Raw genomic sequence first — 18,966 nt, forward strand, 5'->3', positions numbered from 1 at the left:
TAGCATTATCGACCGACATTAAAGGAAAGAGTTTTGAATTTGCCTTTTTTTAAATAAGAAGAATATATATAATTGTATATATTTGTATTATATCTTATACCATATATATAAGGTTATGCACAGATTATTTCCGTACAGACAAAGACAGGTGCAAGCTACGGCTTGATTTCACCTCTGGTTTGAAAGAGCTTTTGAAAGAAAAGGTCTAGAACAGGTGGAGGGGTCTATAAATACGCGCGCGTACAGATTGGCCAATGGTTCGAGGGTCTTTTCTAACATACAGATTGACCAAAGGTCCTAATGAGCAGGGGCAAAAAATGGGGGAGGAGCTTACAGCAGCGATGTCCCGTGGGGGAGGAGCTAGTCTACTCAAGTAAACTGTTTGTTAACGTTTTCTAATCTTACCAGATACAGAGGTGGTCTCTTTAATGCTATTGAATATCGTAGAACCAACTTGTGTAGTTGAAAAAGCTGACAACATTTTTTAATTCATTTTTAATATGAATACTCATAAGGTTAACATGGGAAACTATGGAGCCATTGGGGCAGAGCCCGAAATGATTTTTGGGATAAGAATATGTCTAGATATGTTAATCGGGAATGTAAGCTATCTTCATACCAAATTTCAACCCGATCCGACCAGTAGTTAATGCGTGATTGGATATCAAACAAACGAACAAACTCACAAAATTTCACAATATTAGTACTACGATATGGATATATTGTAGTTTTTAAGGGTGAAAACATGATGTCTCATCGTATCTCTATTATTTCCATTGCGTGCGCGATCTCTTCAAGGCAACTTAGAAAGATTAATAATACTAATGACACATACCATGAAAACACAAAATCTAACGTAAACCATTTTCTTCTTTACATTTTATAAAAAATAATACAACATTTTCTTGATTTAACTTAAACATCACCGACTTACAGATAACCCAATTTCCGTATGGATGTAAACAAAATTGTACTATGGACATATGTTTTGATGTAAACAAAATTTCATTGTAAACTTGAAAAAGTTCAGATGATTGACAACAGAATTCAGCACAAACTATGCAGTTTTTGAAGTTAATATGACGAGGTTATACGCTCACGGGATATCATCCAAACGGAATAATACCTCCAATTAGGAGTTATTGTTTTCTTTTAGCGGCAACTGAAAATGTAGCTGACTGAATATCAATAACAAATTATTATTTATTTCAGGATTTTAAGGTAAAATGTTGAGAATTATTTGAAGTTTAGAATTTTAATTTTTGGTTTACGTAAATGTTGAATAAGTGAGTAGATTTTTATACTCTGTGGTAGAACATTTTATTCGGGTTATTTCACTTCCAATGGAATATATTTTTCCTTTTTTTTAACTTTTGTTAAAATACTACTCCTATAATGAATATTGCTAGATTGGTTTTGTGAACTTAAAAATGAACATCGTGTGCGAAATACTAAGACAGATATTCAAGGTAATTTTCAAACAATGTGGTGTATACACATAAAAACGAGAATGCTTATGCTTTGAATTTTGAAAGAACACTTCAGGACTTTTAAATGGTAACATTATCCTTATTGCTATAACTAGGTCAAACAAATTGATAGTGAGTTTATAAGCAATTAGTTAGATTTTATAGCCTATTATTTGTATTAGAATATCGCACTGTTTTGTTTAAGCTACAGTTGAATGTAAAAACCTTAAAACAGTTTAATTAAATTGATGTAAACAATATCAATTTAGTTACAATATCATTTTTAGTGTTGGTAGATAACTACGCGGCCCGACCAAACGCGTGCACGCGGATGTGGCAGTCGCCACGAAACATGTAGTTATCTACCAACCCCAAAATGGATATTGTAGGGTAACAAAACAATTTAATTAATATAAAGCAATATCCAGAACTAGGACAATGAATTCTGATTAACAGTTTACATAAAACTTAGTGTTTTAAAAAGTAAAATTCGTCTCTTGAGTTTGGCCACCTCTGTGACTGGTAAGATTAGAAAAAGTTAACAAACACTTGACTTGAATAGACTAGCTCCTCCCCTACGGGACATCGCTGCTGTAAGCTCCGCCCCCATTTTTTGCCCCTGCTCATTAGGACCTTTGGTCAATCTGTATGTTAGAAACAACCCTTAAACCATTGGCCAATCTGTATGTAGCCATAAATACGTAGCTATAGAGGCTGCCTTTGTCGTTCTGCTATCCTACCCATGAAATCTAAATAAACGTTTGTATACCAGAGCGATTAAAAAGTGTTTAATCTTACTACAACTCAATCGTCTTGGTTGTATAATTTTCTCGCTTGGACAATAGTTTTTATTTTATTTTATATGATCATTTGTAATGGGTTTGGAACGAAACTTTGGTTCAAATATCAGAAAATTTGGAACACCTATATCTAACTCAAGTAATCATCATATTGTATATGATCGTAATGAATCAGTAATCATCGTATTGTCATATTATAGTAACTTATAAAATTATTTGTAGTATGCCTACACAATATTAGGATTTTCGTTGGTGGTTTGCATGGTCACAGAGTAGGCTAGAGTTTCAAATTCAAACAGATGACCGTTATCTGGTACTCGGTTATCAGAGGTCAAGTTAGCGATAGCACATGGCTATTGGCTAGGCAGGCGAACATTGACACCATGACACCAGACACCAGATTCAAATAAAGGCGCGCATCTCAACAGCTGGCGTGAGTCACCGCTGTGGCGCGCTCTCGCCATTGGTCACTTGTACAATTTTACTGCTCTCACAATGACATAATGGAGCAATTCTCCTTGGCCTTCGCTATGCAACGGCAAAACGCCAACGGCAACCACACTGGAATTTCTTTTATTCCACTCTGAATGGACTAATGTAATTCAATTAATAGATGTTTTGTGTCTGTGTTGCTACGTGTTGTTGTTGTTGATTTAATTTGAGCGACTAATCGATCCTCTTTGTCGATGAATTTTTGCGATGTATCGTATCACATTATTAATCAATCGATTTTTAAAAATAGTTTAGTGTAGTTTACCTCTGTTTTTGGTGATACAATGTTTTACCTAGATTCTAAAATCTGATGTGTACCTCAGTTTGAATTTTATTTAAAAATACTTTTATCGGGAGTCCACGTGGATATCCCATAACTGCAGATTTATTGCCCTTAGTTAGGCCTTATCTAGTAAGGCTATCTGATTCTTATCTAAACAAAATGTACCCAACTAAGCATGGTCTAATAAGTTATAGATTACTCGAAAAATTAAAAATAAATACAGAGGGTCCAAGTGAAGTTCAGGAAAGATGCGGACAAGTAAAGTTCCGCACACATGTGGTGTGAGCCGGGGGAGAGGAGCGAAGTCAAACTAAGCTACCCGAACAACTCTCTAAAACGAATCGCTCTCCTGTTTCAGTTCGCAGAGCTAAAATAACGACTATAAAGTAAAATCTACATTTCGAATCATAAGACTTAAACATGTGAAAGACAGGAGAAAAAAAAACTACCGAAACATGATAGTTTTTAATATATTTCTAATAATTTCAATGTAGCCTATATCAAATATTTAAATATTATTTACAAAAATACTTCTATACTAAATATAATATACTACAGTATCACATCATTATAAATATGTTTTCGTTATTATACGTTACAACTTAAAACATAATGATGGATTTGTACTATAAACTATACTTATAAACAAAATGACGGTATTGTTTTCACGTTGCATAGAGTTATGCTACTTTTATGTCCAATATTCCTAAAAATGCCGTAACGAGTAGGTATTATATCAGTTTCTGTATGTTTGACTGTCATTGTCTCAGCGACTCACTATAATAACAACTAACACGATTTACCCCGGGAGTAGAGCTTAGAGCACAGCTCAAGATTGAACTATTTTTCTTCTATTCACTAAACCGATTAACATGTCTCATTTTCTCTTTATACAAAGAGAACGGACCACACTCCTAAATTAAATTAGGTACAGAGGTTAGTATATTTAACCAAGTTTTTTTTCTATAAAAAATCGAAAAATAGTTTTAGTTAATAGTTTTTTTTTCTATTAAATCGTCTTAATGGAAGTTGGGTGATTACGTTGGCTGTTAATCTACTGTAGAATAAGCAATACTGTACTGTTATTTTCATAATCAATGGTTATCAACCATTAATTAAGAGACGCATAACTATGAAAAATGCTGTCAGTAAATAGTTTCTTCTTAACTCAAATATTGCTAAATAAGTTTATCTTTAAAACCTATTTTTTTAGATAAAATGTGCATTATTCAATAGCAAAACTGCGGATCTGGATTGGGAAAACGAGTTGATTTAAAGAGCCTTTCACATAGCTTAGCCACCCTCTTTTTGCTACCCCCTCGGCTCAAACTCCCCGGAACTTCCCCTATTTGTCCGGAACTTCCCTTGTCCGCATCTTTCTGGACACCCTAATGGTGATATATAAGTATCTTGTGATTTAGATTATATAATAGTCCAGATAAAATCTTGAGAAGGCCTCGGATAATCATATGGTAACTAAGCCCCATTGTCCGTAAACTTTAGTCTTCGGTAGATCGTGAGAGAAAGTGGGGGAAACTCAGTTTTCAGGGTTGGCAGTTGGCACGACTGGGACACCGAATAATGATTGGCTGGAGATTAATTCCGCGGTTTTTTGACTATTGGTAGCATTGCAGGGTAATAAGAGGTTACACTATATCCTTCCTGAGAGTTAAATGTACTATTTCCTGAATGAAGTTTGTCTGAAGGTTAACCAGTCAAGCAGCTTTCTGAAGCTACGCATTTCAGTTTCAACATAAGGACTACATTGTGCGCCACTAAGAATATTAAAGGCTGAAAAAAATTTCATTTGTTGCTCTTAGCTATGCACTCAAAACATATTTACTAATTCGGGCATACGCAGGTTTTCTATATAAATTCCATATAAACACAGATAGGAGGTAACCATAATGATGTATATATTTGTGCTTTTTAGTGTTAGAGGAACGTGTACCAAGCTTGTTAACCACTCTTCTCAACAATGCGTAAACATATGGCCATTATCAGCTGATTGGCCAGCTGATCTGTAAAGCCACTGAGGCGCGCCGCGGTGCTGTTGGAGTATGAAAGCGTGGTGCATCACTAGTGACTAGTGGTGGGCGTGTAGTGATCTAGTGACAGTGACAGTTATATAGTGATACGATGGGACTGCATCATAACCACATTGACGTCGAGGCAGCAATGCAGTACGTCAGTGATCTGGAGGAGGCCAATTATCTATTTAAAGGTATGTTAGAATTAACCAATAATAATTGTGACTGACTATTACAATTGAATAAACCCTAGGATTGTTAGTCAGTACTATTAATGTACATGTGTATTTTAAATTACTCTTTTTTACTTTATATACAATTGGAAATTATATTGTAAATTGTAGGCCCTAACCAATATAATGGTTTGAATTTTCCTAACACATCGATATCCTCCTACATATCATCACATAAAGTAGGGTTAAGACCGAAGTCCATTACTAGGCTACAACCTAATCTACTGTTGTTAAGCAACATTAATATTGTGAGGGAAGAAGGCAACTTTATTTTATGATTACCAAACCATTAACTCATGTTACTGTAATTTTGATTTTGGGTTTCCTCTAAATTTAAACTACCATTGTTAAAAAGTACGATCTAATCATGATCATTGGATCTAATTAATTCAAATAATCAATGCGAAGGAAATAAACTATATTTTATTCTTGCCGCAGTGCATTAGCATAATGTGGTGAACTAATGGGAGGGGGGAAATTGTTACATCAAGGCTGAACTACATACAGTTTGCTCTCAAGGAAACTAATATGTACAGTATCTATCTATACTGTATATTAATAGGCAAGCATGTTTCTTTAAAACCTTGTTTTTTTAGCTTTTGTGCATCGCAGGGAAAATTTACGCATAGGCTACTGTTAGAAAGATATTTTCCTGTAGATGTGCAGAATCCCTTTAAAAATTAACCCGTTTAGATCCGCTGTTCCCATTTGGGAACATTTACTTTTTCCCCCATAAAGTGGGAAATTTCATGTTTTAGAGGGAATTTTTTACTGCAGTCCTGTGTGTATGGTACCCCTGTTTACTCTAACACACCTGTTGTTTTTCTTGAGCACATTGCATTGGAGCAGCAGTAGTTCATTTTGAGGTTATGTTTTGTCACCATGACTTATTATGAAAGGTAAGCTGTTAATCTTTGTTATTTAGTGATATTGCTAATTACTATTACAATTAATATTGTTAATACACTAAGCCAATGGATTCAATACATATTTGTATAATTGTGATAGCTTAGATGTGACTAATCTATGTGTAAACATTGTTGTTCCCTTTTGGGAACAATGGGATCGAGTAGGTTGGTCATTACATTTATTATTTTGTTCCCATTTGGGAACAATGGGATTGAATAGGTTGGTTATTATATTTATTTTATTGTACCTATTAGGGGCTGATTAAGTAAGTAGAAAGGTTGTTATAGTATTTCGGTTTTGTTTCAGCCTTACTCTGAACCAAATTCAGGACATTTTAGAAGACGAAACTGATGTTTTGGATGGTGAAATCGTCATCGTACCAAACGAAGGCATACATTCTGATGCTGATAGTGGAGAAGAAGATGAAGTTGATTTTTCAAGATTGTCTAGAAACCAGCTACTTTCGAATGCTGAGTCTACAATTCGGAAGGTTATTGACGGAGAGGTTGTTACCGTGGAAATAGGAACACTACAGGATGTTATGGACGAGCCTTATGAAATCATTGATGACCAGAACTTGGAAGTGGTTGAAGACCTACAAGATCCAGTACAAGGATATCCAGAAGAAGATGATTTAGGACAAGATGGTCCAGGCCAAGATGATCCAGGACAGGATGATTCAAAACAAGATAATCCAGAACGAGATAATTCAGGACAAGATGATGAAAAACCTGAGCAAAACAGTGCTATTGCAGAAGAAAATAGTGGTACAGCAATCGTCCTTTCCTCAGGTGAGCCTCAGCTTAGTAGTAGCCATGACGTAGTAACGCTTATAGATGTTAGAAAAAGGGAGAGGAAAAGGAAAAATAAATCTAATATAGACAGTACACCTAAAGCTAAAGTAAAAAAACAATCAAAGTCTTCTAAATCTTTAGTGGGGAAAAATGGGAAAGGTAAAACAAGTAGTAAAACTACAAAACCCCCACTAGTCTGGGTTACTAAAGATATTCCAAGATATGAAGAAAGAGAGTTTGAGCTCCCGGATTGGCTAAAAAACAGTGATGGTTCACCTGTAAAGCTTTTTGAACTGTTCTATGATGATGAAGTCATCGATCTAATCCGGAACCTCACAAACCTTAATGCTTTCCAAAATGGAGAACACAATCTAAAGCTCACCACTGAAGAAACTAAAGTCTTTTTAGCCATTCTTCTTCTCAGTGGTTATTGTCAAGTGCCAAGACTCCGTATGTATTGGGAGCAGAGCCCTGACTGCAATAACCAAGCAGTCAGTAATGCAATGGCTCGTAACCGCTTCATACAAATCATGAAATATTTTCACGTGTGTGATAATCATAACTTGGCAAAAGGAGATCGTTTTGCCAAGGTTTCACCACTATGGGAAAAAATAAATGAGAAATGGTTGAAGTTTTTCCCAGGAGACAATAATCTAAGTGTTGATGAGTCTATGATACCGTATTATGGTAGGCACGGTGCTAAGCAACATATGCACGGTAAACCCATAAGATTTGGATTCAAAGTTTGGTGTTTGTGCACACGATTGGGTTATCTGATACAGGCAATCCCATATCAAGGCAAAAAATCTGGAAACACACGACCAGATCTAGGACTTGGTGGGTCTGTTGTTATGGATCTTGTGGAAAAGCTACCTAATAAAGAAGTAAGCATATTTTTTGATAACTTTTTTACGAGCATCCCATTACTGAAAAGACTGAAAGAAAATGGAACCCATGGGACTGGAACACTTCGAATAAATAGATCACTAGGTGCTCCATTGCCTTCAAAAAAAGAAATGAAGAAGCTTCCGCGTGGAAGTCATGTGCAGGTAACCAATGAAGAGACTGATATCACACTCATCCGATACAACGACAATAATGTAGTAACCATAGCATCAACGCAAGCTGGATCTTCACCAATCGGAAAAGCAAAGAGGTTTAGCCAATCAAGTAAAGCCTACATAAATGTTGATCAGCCAGCATGTTTTGTTTTATATAATGCCTACATGGGAGGGGTTGATCGCCTAGATGAGAACATAGCAAAGCTAAGAATCAACATAAGAGGGAAGAAGTGGTACTGGCAACTGCTATGTTTTCCATTGAATGTGTCAGTGAACAATGCCTGGCAGCTTCACAGATATGCTGTTCAAAACAAGAGTGAGCAGCTTGACCTCCTAGGCTTTACTAGAGTGATTTGCAAATCATACCTTCAGAAATACAGCCAACGCTTGACCCTGGGAAGACCTCCTAGGCTTGTAAATCCAGTTGAGTCACGTGTAATGGATGAAACGCGGTTCGACAGAATTGGTCATTTCATAGCCAGCAATGCGAAACAATCTCGCTGTGCACTGTGTAAGAAAAACGCTAGGCTGAAATGTAAGAAATGTAATGTCGCTTTGCACCAGCATTGTTTTGAGACCTTTCACTGTGAGCCTAAGTAGGCTAAGTATCAATATGTATGTAACACTCGTATTTCCTCATATGTATGTAAATAAAATGTTATCTTGCCTTGTAAAATGATTTTATAAATAATCCTATAATGCTTACTAAAGATCCTTATATATAAAAAATGGCACCCCGTTCGCTCCCACTGTTCCCATTTGGGAACACTAATTATTTTATATAAAACAATTAGAAACTCAAAATTTTGTTTAAGGTGTTAGTTTTATACTATAAACTATTGAAAAAAATAAAAATTATAGGTTTTTTGAAAAAAAAATAATTTGGGCCTAAATGGGTTAAAATAGGCTCAAAAATAAGCCCAAAAAATGAATTGGAAATTAAAAAAAATTACATGGGCTTTATGGGTTGCCATGCTGGTGACGAAATAACAACGAAATATAAACAGAAAATCAAAACAAATGTAAGCAATTCCAAACACATGTTTTATTTACAGTGTATGGGTGAAAAATAGAGAAGTCTGTACAATGCAATTGGATTTTTTGGCTAGAAGTGGTTAAGGTGTGGTGCAATATCTTTGAAGATGAACCTTTTTCGTGCGATCATGTGTTCATACATGTTAAATTTTGAGGGTTAAATGAAAACAAACAAACTGGCATATTGTATTCTTTGACAATAGTTAAATATACCTACTCTACTTTAATAAAATCACTTGATCATTAGAGAATATTTACTGTGAAATAGAGACGTGATTCCTAATTCCAAATCAACTAATGAATACATTTTTATTTAATTATTTTCTTCGAATTAAGTGATGGTTACTTTGAAAATAATTAATTTAACATGAGCAAATATATAAATATTGAATCTTCTTGCAAAATTAATGTCGATTATTATATTAATAGAATAATAAAGTTGCTGTCCCTGGGATACACATGATAAACTGTTGGGACATAATGATGATTTACGTTTCGTTTGCAAATATCTTAAGATCCAGACCCATCTTTTAAGGGTTTCAAGTTAGGGGTCCGAATTATATACTCTCGAGATGACGAGATAAACTTTTATAGACTAATGTTTTGAATTTGACCCATCTAAATTATAATTAACAATTAAATTGTATTGCTAATAATTCACTTATGCACTCTGATAAGTTTACCAGGTACCAAACAGGAAAACGTTATACGATAGGCTAAGGGAGCGAGATTCGAGTTTGGTTATAAAATGCAGTAGCCTAAATACTGAATGTTTTCAAATAAATCAGACAATGACATATACTAAATTAATTTATTTGATCTTAAAAACGAACATTCTTTCGTAAGTAATACAACATTGTCCCTAATTAATTGACAGCATGCCAGTTTGTTTATTTTGATTTAACCTCAACAATTGACATGTGAACATTGAATACATTATATCATTCACTATAGCCAAAAAGGTTCATCCTCATAGATGAACAACATACCTCAACCGCTTCTAGCTAAAAAATCCAACTGTTGCCTACATATTTTGTGGTCGAGTTTTCGACTACTGGACGACATCTAGTTTTTTTTTATTGAGTACGCCAATCAAATTCTTGAGTGTAGAATAATAGACTAAGCATACACTTGTTGAATTGTGATTTGGATATAAATTATTACACTGACTAATTTTCATGGGAAAGGGCCTACAGGTAATTACATCGGTAAAACTTAAGATTGTATTTGATTTAACACAGTGAGTTATAAGACAAGTTTATTTTGTAAATTTACAATTTGTAAGGAAGTCTGATTTGAACATGTATCTGTATACTGTACTGTGCTTAAATCCGAGTTGTCTCAGCAGATTACGGTGATTGATCTGTAGTTGTACTAACTACTCGGCTCAGTTGAAGATAAGACACACACTACTACAACGTCAATTTTTCTAAGGATGAGTCTTTATCTTGACAACGTAGAGTCAAGGGGCAGTAGTGTATGCTATAAATAGCTATCATGTTTGTCATCATTGTATGATTTTGAGCATGTTGTTTTTCCTACCGGGGTCCAGTTGTTCTATATTAATACAAGTAAATAATTCAACCTCCACACCCTACTATGAGCTCCACACTGGCTGTCTGCAAAGATTACATTATATAAACATTATGAGGTATCTTATGATCTTATCTCTTTGCACATAACATAACGAGTTGTGGGAAAGTTGGTTTTACTTCACACAAACGTCAAACCCAGTTGACACAATTCGTATCCAAGTATGGACAAGAAAGCTATGGTTCTGGTTTCTTTCCACACTAGTGCAGTGCAGTAGTGATGTGTATAGTATATGGCATGGACATGGAATTCCTCCTAGCTAGGTAAAAAGCGATTAAAATATTATCCCATTGATTTATCTTTATATAGTTATGGTACAACAATTAAAGCATCTTATATGTACAGTACAGATTTTGGCTCAAATTATAGAAAAAGTTTATTCACAAGTTTTAGGCCTACTACCTCGCGGTGAATTTGTCACAAGAATCGATTACCGTACTAACATATCCCGAGCCAAGTTCACGTCACCGTTACATGTTACATGCCTAGCACGGAGCACGGGGAGGAAGTGACTCGGCGTGACGGGGGTTATAGTAAGGTTGCAAGATCATATTGTGGTGACGTCATTCGTCATATGGTGAGCGCCACAGTAACCAGCTGCTTGTGTGTGTCTGTGCGTCCGTCAGAGAGGTAGCAATAGGGCTTCAAAGATGTGCGAATGTTAGTAAGAATGGTATTAAAGAAAACTGAGAAACTATGTTTACCTATACAGTCAAGTGCTTTATAACCCTACATAACCTTCATATTAATTTTACTTTGAGTAGTAAAATATCGTACCATTGAATTTAAATTCTGGTCTATTGCTCTACCCAATTAAACTTAACAACACTTTCACAAATATATTTTCCAATACAACTACAGTTCTGTTTAGTTGCTTCTGAAAGTATGCACTGTATTGACAAAGCCACTTGAACGCTGACAACACTCGAGGTACTTTACTTAGTAACTCAAAGGAAACCAAGATCGATTGTCCACGTCTAGCCGAGCTCTTGACAGTCTGCCTCCTTGGCTGCTCTTATTTAGGCCTACGTCGCAAGCTCTGCAAATATTTACCCCCATTCAATAATACCAACCAGCTGATTGTTGACCGATTGAACTTCTTTCACAGAAGAGTGCTAAACATTCGATATGGTGATGGCAGTGTTGACTCAGCAGCCAGTTGAAATTTGTTACTGTAGTGGATTACTAACTATGATGTATAATTACCTCGACATAGTGTATGGATGTAACTGTATTCCGAGTTTTAAGAAGACTTTTTAGATATTTTTAGAACCATACGGTTATTGTAACTGTACGTCAATTTAAACCCATGGCAGTCATCAGATCAGAGCATGATATAATAGGTAAATACATTATTTAACACCGTTACCTTTATGTCTTATGTGGTCGTGCATCGCATGTAACATCAGTGTCATTAGCCACATATACACATACATATTATACCCAGTGTATAAAACGAGTCCGGTATGTAATGTTGCATACAACCATGCGGAAGCTTCGTTTCCACATCCTTAGTAAAATAATAAGACTAAGGTTATATAAATGCGTTTGCTTGACTCTAGTTCCTTTGATTTGTGTAATTGTTAGATTATAGCAGTATGAGAATTGTCTTATTTTTATTTGAGAAAACTTTATTAATCTTAACATGATACGAGGACGATTCATTGTTATTGAATTCATCCGCTGTTATTGGTTAATCATCGATCAACAAGAGGCTCAATATTTTATCTGGTTTAACGATAAGGTATCGATGATGAATTACAATTTCTATAATAAGAGGCCAATAAAAAGCCAAATGCACTAATATTGACATTGATTAAAAATAATAATTAAATAATCGTAAGATCCACTACAATGCATTCTGAGAGAAGGTTTAACTTGACCTTTGTGGAACATAAAAGACCACGATCCGTGAAAATATTCCATAATTGGTCACCAGCTCGCGTACTTTCCCGCCAAGGTCACTCGCCGTATCATCTTATCAGCTGGTCGATTTAATCGCAGCTATTCGCGAATCTGGAGCTTCCAGCCGTGGCGGGGAAAGCGCTATGATATGCAGCCGTGTGGTCATGAATAAATCTATGAACCAGCGCAATATTTCATAGTTTATTTATTTATTTTAATACTCATTCTAATCTTTCCTGGTTAAATGTTTTTTTGTTAGAAATAAGTATCAGAATGTTGTATACCATACATGGATTTACTTACATTCATAGAAAAACGATTCAATAGCTAGGATACTTGAAAATTATAAAAATAAATGTAGGCCTACATTCAAAACTGTTTTGGTCTTTACGACTACCTGTTGATATTATTTTTTTAAATAATACATAGTAACTTAATAGTTCAATGTTTGTGTTTGTAATCTGAAATCTAATTAAAATTCTACTTTACGCCTCCTTTCTGTCCCGGCGTCAAGATCATCAGTTCGCTGGCACAGTTAAATTTTAGGGACGATTTGTAAAGTCTGATGTTGGTTAGTTGTGATATCAACATTTTTTACTTTTAAAAGCTTTTTACCCGTTAACTTGCCAACGAATCTGGGCTCTGGTACTACCATGATTCCTAATTCTGTTAAGGTTTTGAAAAACCATTCTTTGCCTCTAATTTGGCTTGAGCATTTACTTTTATTTTAGAGTTGTAGATATATTAAAAAAATGCAGTATACCGGTAGTAATGATGTTAAAAAAACAACATAAATCTAGAGAACGAACTAGTATTGCGTTTTGTTCTAGAAACTCGCGAAACATTGTACAGTATTCGCAAATCATTGTGAGACTGGCAGTAGGCAGGCATAGACCATAATCAACGTATAATTAAGGACGTTTAAATAAAAACATTATTTAATTTTTTACTCATATTTCTATGTTTTTCAGTTTTCCATGTTTCACTTTCGTGTGGTTTGCTACCTTATGGGTAGACTTAATTGGATCACTTCCCATGTTACTGTATTCGGTTTTACTTTGACTAACACTTAGCTTCATTGCCAAGTCATTTGCACTTTTCCATTTAAAACAGCTGCCGCACTCATAGATGCGACATTGATCGTCTGTTGTATCCACGTTTCCGAATACAGTCTTGCTCGCTATGATCTTGAAATCTTTGGTAGCCCTCGGACTACTTGGGTGGTTTTCATAAATTCCTACCTCATCATACTTGCTAAATTCACCAGAAGAATTAATTTTTTTAGGCTTCTGGATAGGATTAGTTTCGTAAATGGTGGCCCTCCCCTCTTTGTGAGTATGAGACAACTCAAACCCTCTTGAATTAATTGTGTATGCAGTTAAATTTGAATGATTGACAAGTTCGCCTCTAAATGATGTGTAATTTGTTTTCATGCTTTTCTCATAGCAACGTTTGATTTTGCTTAAGCACTTTCTTCTCACTGCAATACACAACGAGGGGGTGTAGAATGGAGCCGCCGTCCGTTTAATAAAATTTCCTCTGATAGCAATATGTATTTCATCCGTACTTAAAACATCAGCAACTCCATCCTCGAAAATTATACTACGTTCGTCTATCACTATCCGTCGGTTCCCTATTGTAAGCGACATTGGAATATTGTCACGTTCTTCCAAAATATTTTGGGGGTAAAACTCTCCACAAACAGAAATTTGTATGCCGTCATCGGAAATTTCCTTACATTGAAGTGGCTTTGTACGTTGAAGTACTGGCTCGCCTTTGTACGGCTGAATTATAAATACAGGCTGCTTGTCACGTTTGAAATAACCGTGAATTAAAACACGTTTAATCTTGTATTCGGGTATGTCTATATAGTTCATTGCAATGGAACCTGCTGCCTGGAAGCGATTATTGTGTTCCCAACGAAATGATTTTGCCTCCAAATCCTGACCAGTATTGTTAAGAGGACCCATCTCAGTATTGTTCTCTTCTCTTTCTTCATCAGATAATTGCTGAGACATAACTACCGATGAGGTTCTGGAAATACAATGTGAATCCCTCTTGACACAGCCCTCACTTGGAGCCCTTTCCCCAATTTTATCAAATGACTCTGACTCTAACACTTCACTTCCAGAATCAGATTCATCGAGTTCGTATTCCTCAACTTCATTTTTTTCAAACTCGTCCAACTTGAGAGCAAGATGTTCAAGTTTATCCAAGTACCTCTGTAAGTTTTGTTTTTCACTTTTCATGTCAGGCGACCTTGAAAACAAACTATCCCCTCTTCTCCTGATGTTTAAATTCACTAGATTCCTCATTGCCTCTAGGCTGCTTTCAGGCACAAGAACCGATGTGTTCCTCTCAGAATATGCTTTGAAAAACGTCTCAGTTTCTCCTGGGACTTTTACTTCCTCAATGGATAAAGCTCTTTTGGATTTACCAACAACTACTGGTTTATATTCTACCATTTCTGTGAAAAAAGTTATCCAACTAGTTTATTTATATTTAACATTAGATAATTTGTAAACAAAATATCTTTCAATATTCATAACAACTCATCCCAGCAGACGTACCAAAACTTATGTAAACCATCTGGTTAAACAACTTTGAAATAATTACGAAATTTGGTACTGTATTTTGTTTTGCTAAAAACCACAATACAAATACTAGAACAGAAACGGTGTGCATCATAAACATAAACAAATTATGTTACTGGCCCGAAAGTAAACCAGATTAAAAATTGCTTAAATGGAACTGTGTAACCATTATGTTAATGTTATTAGTATAGGATTCGGGCCAGTTAGTCATTTGTTTAGGTTTATGATCCATACTGCTATTCATGCTAACAACTATTGTACCCGGTTTGTTTCATGGTTTGAAAAAAGATTAAAAACAGTTGGTAATACCACTGTGTGACTTTCTAAATCTACACTCTCTTTTAGCTAGTATTGAGTGTAGACGATCTAGTTAATTTACAAATAAAACCTAAAGTATGTATGTATTTGATTAGTTTAACACCTTTGATATAAACACCGTCTGACCATGCTCCACAAACATTCCCACTCCACCAGTAGATAGTGCAGTGTTCACCCTATCAGAACGCTATTGCTGCACCCCGGGGCCCTTGGGCAGATATAGATCTGAGGAAGGGAAGGTAGTGCACACCGCACACGCCCTAATCGTGAAAGTACAAAGAAAGTACTTTTACCCTATCGGAAAGATGACTTGTTGGCTTTATAATTTGTGACATATTACACCTTTCACTTTACAACAGACTGTAAACTTCAGCTCCAGATCACCTCCTGTCTCACGGTCTTGAGTCTGCTGCAGTGTTTTCATACACTATTCACTATCATTTCCATTTCCTTTCAAGAAAAATAATTATATTTTTTATTCACTAACAACGAATAATGCGCAACGTTTATTGCCACTAACACACATGTAAATGTCATGTTTATTAAAATATTAACGCCGTTGGAGTATCACACTACTGCAGGAAGGAATAGTTGGGAACCTAACATTTAGCCTTGGTTTTGAATAACCTTTGATTCTAACTTTTACAAAAGAGTCTAAACCATGTAAACAACATTGGAAGAAATTATAATTGAACGTATGAATAGAATACCGTCTGTTCAGAATATTCAAATACAAACCGTCTTTTGATAAACGGTAGCAGTTGGTGGGTTGATGATACTTTTGATGGACGGTAGAAGTTGGTGGGTTGATGATACTTTTGATGGACAATAGCAGTTGGTGGGTTGATCATACTTTTGATGGACAGTAGCAGTTGGTGGGTTGATGATACTTTTGATGGACAGTAGCAGTTGGTGGGTTGATGATACTTTTGATGGACAGTAGAAGTAGGTGGGTTGAGGATACTTTTGATGGACAGTAGCAGTTGGTGGGTTGATGATACTTTTGATGGACAGTAGCAGTTGGTGGGTTGATGATACTTTTGATGGACAGTAGCAGTTGGTGGGTTGATGATACTTTTGATGGACAGTAGAAGTAGGTGGGTTGATGATACTTTTGATGGACAGTAGCAGTTGGTGGGTTGATGATATTTTTGATGGACATTAGCAGTTGGTGGGTTGATAATGCTTTTGATGGATAGTAGAAGTTGGTAGGTTGATGATACTTTTGATGGACAGTAGCAGTTGGTGGGTTGATGATACTTTTGATGGACAGTAGCAGTTAGTGGGTTGATGATATTTTTGATGGACAGTAGCAGTTGGTGGGTTGATGATATTTTTGATGGACAGTAGCAGTTGGTGGGTTGATAATACTTTTGATGGACGGTAGAAGTTGGTGGGTTGATGATACATTTGATGGATAGTAGCAGTTGGTGGGTTGATGATATTTTTGATGGACAGTAGCAGTTGGTGGGTTGATAATGCTTTTGATGGATAGTAGAGGTTGGTGGGTTGATGATACTGTTGATAGACAGTAGCAGTTGGTGGGTTGATGATACTTTTGATGGATAGTAGCAGTTGGTGGGTTGATGATACATTTGATGGACAGTATCAGTTGGTAGGTTGATATTACTTTTGATGGACGGTAGAAGTTTGTGGGTTGATGATACATTTGATGGACAGTAGCAGTTGGTGGGTTGATGATACTTTTAGAGTTGACATTTTGTCATCTCTTTCTTAGATTGCATAGTTTCTTGTAAATAACCAGAATCAATAATTTAGTGGTGTGTTATTTAGTTTTGTCAGAAACGTGCTGTATAGCGAAACATGAGATTCAGCCAGTGAGATGGCCTCAGATGAGTGTGTGATGAGTCGTCGTCCTTGAGTGTGTAATAAACCTGTCTGTCGACTCTGTCTGAGGTGAGGGGAGCAGCAAGTCCCATTACACCAGTACTGCGGTACTGCCAACTGCCATATATTAAAGCTTTAATGTAGCTTTAATATTTTGTAAGGTATATTTCTATTTTCACCGCTACCGGTATCTAATTGTTTTATTTGTCTAGTCTAGTGAGTAACACGATTAGCACATTTCTAATTTGTCTGTTTGTATCATTTTCTCGCCATTAAAATCTTTTCTCCCAGTAGAAGTTTCTTTTAAGGGGTTAGCCGGGAGACGAGGGTCAATGTTTAGCTAACTTCTTCCTTCGCACGTGGTCTTGGTGGTTGGAATGTTTAACGGTTCCTTTAGTCAATCTATAATATCACAAGTTAAATCAAATGTATGTTTATAGTATTTGAAAAGATGCGAGGAAAATGTTACAAAAACATTGGTTGAGTTGTGCTTCTAAAATGTGTTTTATTGCAGTATTATGTCGTACTATTGCTGCATAGTAATTTGACTTTTCATTTGATATAATAATGCTTGTGTTTGTATTGTTGATCGAATGAAGCAGTGTTCCCGATTTTGTATGCATTGTTTCCAACATGTATAAGAGATCTATAACTTGAACCTCTCAGTCTAACATGTCTTGTTTGTTTGCAGGTAAGAGAATACTCCTGTAGTCCAGCAGTAATGGTAATGTAGACGTAATGTTATCTTGTATGTCCATTAGTGTTAGGCTCATCTCCATGACTTGCGGGTGTCATTCGCCTTGCCAGTCACTATGGCTCAGTCACTTAGTCACAATAACTAACTATTTGTGTGTCCTTGAGTTGTGTGAAGATTGGGACAATAGCATTACTTTACAACAATATTGAACAATTAACTACTTACGTGTGTTTACTATATATGACTGAGTTGTGCAAACATAGGCAAGACCATACATTAGTATACCATAAAGGAATTCTGGGAATCCCAATAAAAAGTCGAAAATATTTTGTTTGGCTTTGCATGGTTTACTTTCAACGTACACAATACGTTGTTGAAGAGAGAATTATTGTTAGAAATTGTTTAATATAGTATTACAATTTCGAAAGCGTATAAAATATATAGTTAAATGTAACTGGGTCAGCCCAATACATACACAATATACGACCATAGATTTAAGAATAGACCCATATGTCTACAACTTAATGATACAGCAATACTTGAAAATGTAGTTTTATAGACTCGTTTAGAAGGTTTGTTTACTCTCACTTGTTCTCAAAGTTTCCCCATCAAGTACAGCCGGGGTGGTTAACAAGCCACTCACTGTTACACACTTAACCGCGCAACGCTCCATAAAATCGTGTAATGAGTGATTGATTGATTATTAAACGCGCCAAAGGCTACTGCAAATTGGACTGAAAGTGATTGAAACAACTTTCTCTGTTGAGCCGGCCGGCAGGTAGTTCCGCCATTCTCCGCCAGGAGACTGCGCGGCGCTAGTGTCGGCACAGCTGTGGCGGTGGCGGTGGCGAGTGCATTTACACATTGTATTGTGTCGCAGTGTTCCGTAGTGTTTGTGGATTTGT

General features: G+C 35.9%; 1 protein-coding gene across 5 annotated transcripts in view; it reads left to right on the plus strand.

Moving 5' to 3' along the window:
• Positions 1-18,966, plus strand: part of LOC128997695 (cerebellar degeneration-related protein 2-like) — a 141,229-nt gene that overhangs the window by 85,205 nt on the left and 37,058 nt on the right. For 2 of the 5 annotated variants that reach the window (XM_054423539.1, XM_054423621.1), the window contains exon 2: positions 4,978-5,268. The exons of 2 other annotated variants lie outside the window; for them this stretch is intronic. In XM_054423539.1, the coding sequence (XP_054279514.1) occupies positions 5,184-5,268 (85 nt within the window). In that variant the 5' untranslated portion in view covers positions 4,978-5,183. The remainder of the gene's footprint in view (positions 1-4,977; positions 5,269-18,966) is intronic. One more of the 5 variants, XM_054423699.1, reaches the window with a different exon arrangement.

This window comes from Macrosteles quadrilineatus, unplaced genomic scaffold (genome assembly GCF_028750875.1).
Source record: "Macrosteles quadrilineatus isolate MER2022 unplaced genomic scaffold, UCM_ALF_1.0 Scaffold_1__1_contigs__length_201487025, whole genome shotgun sequence".
Lineage (NCBI taxonomy): Eukaryota > Metazoa > Arthropoda > Insecta > Hemiptera > Cicadellidae > Macrosteles > Macrosteles quadrilineatus.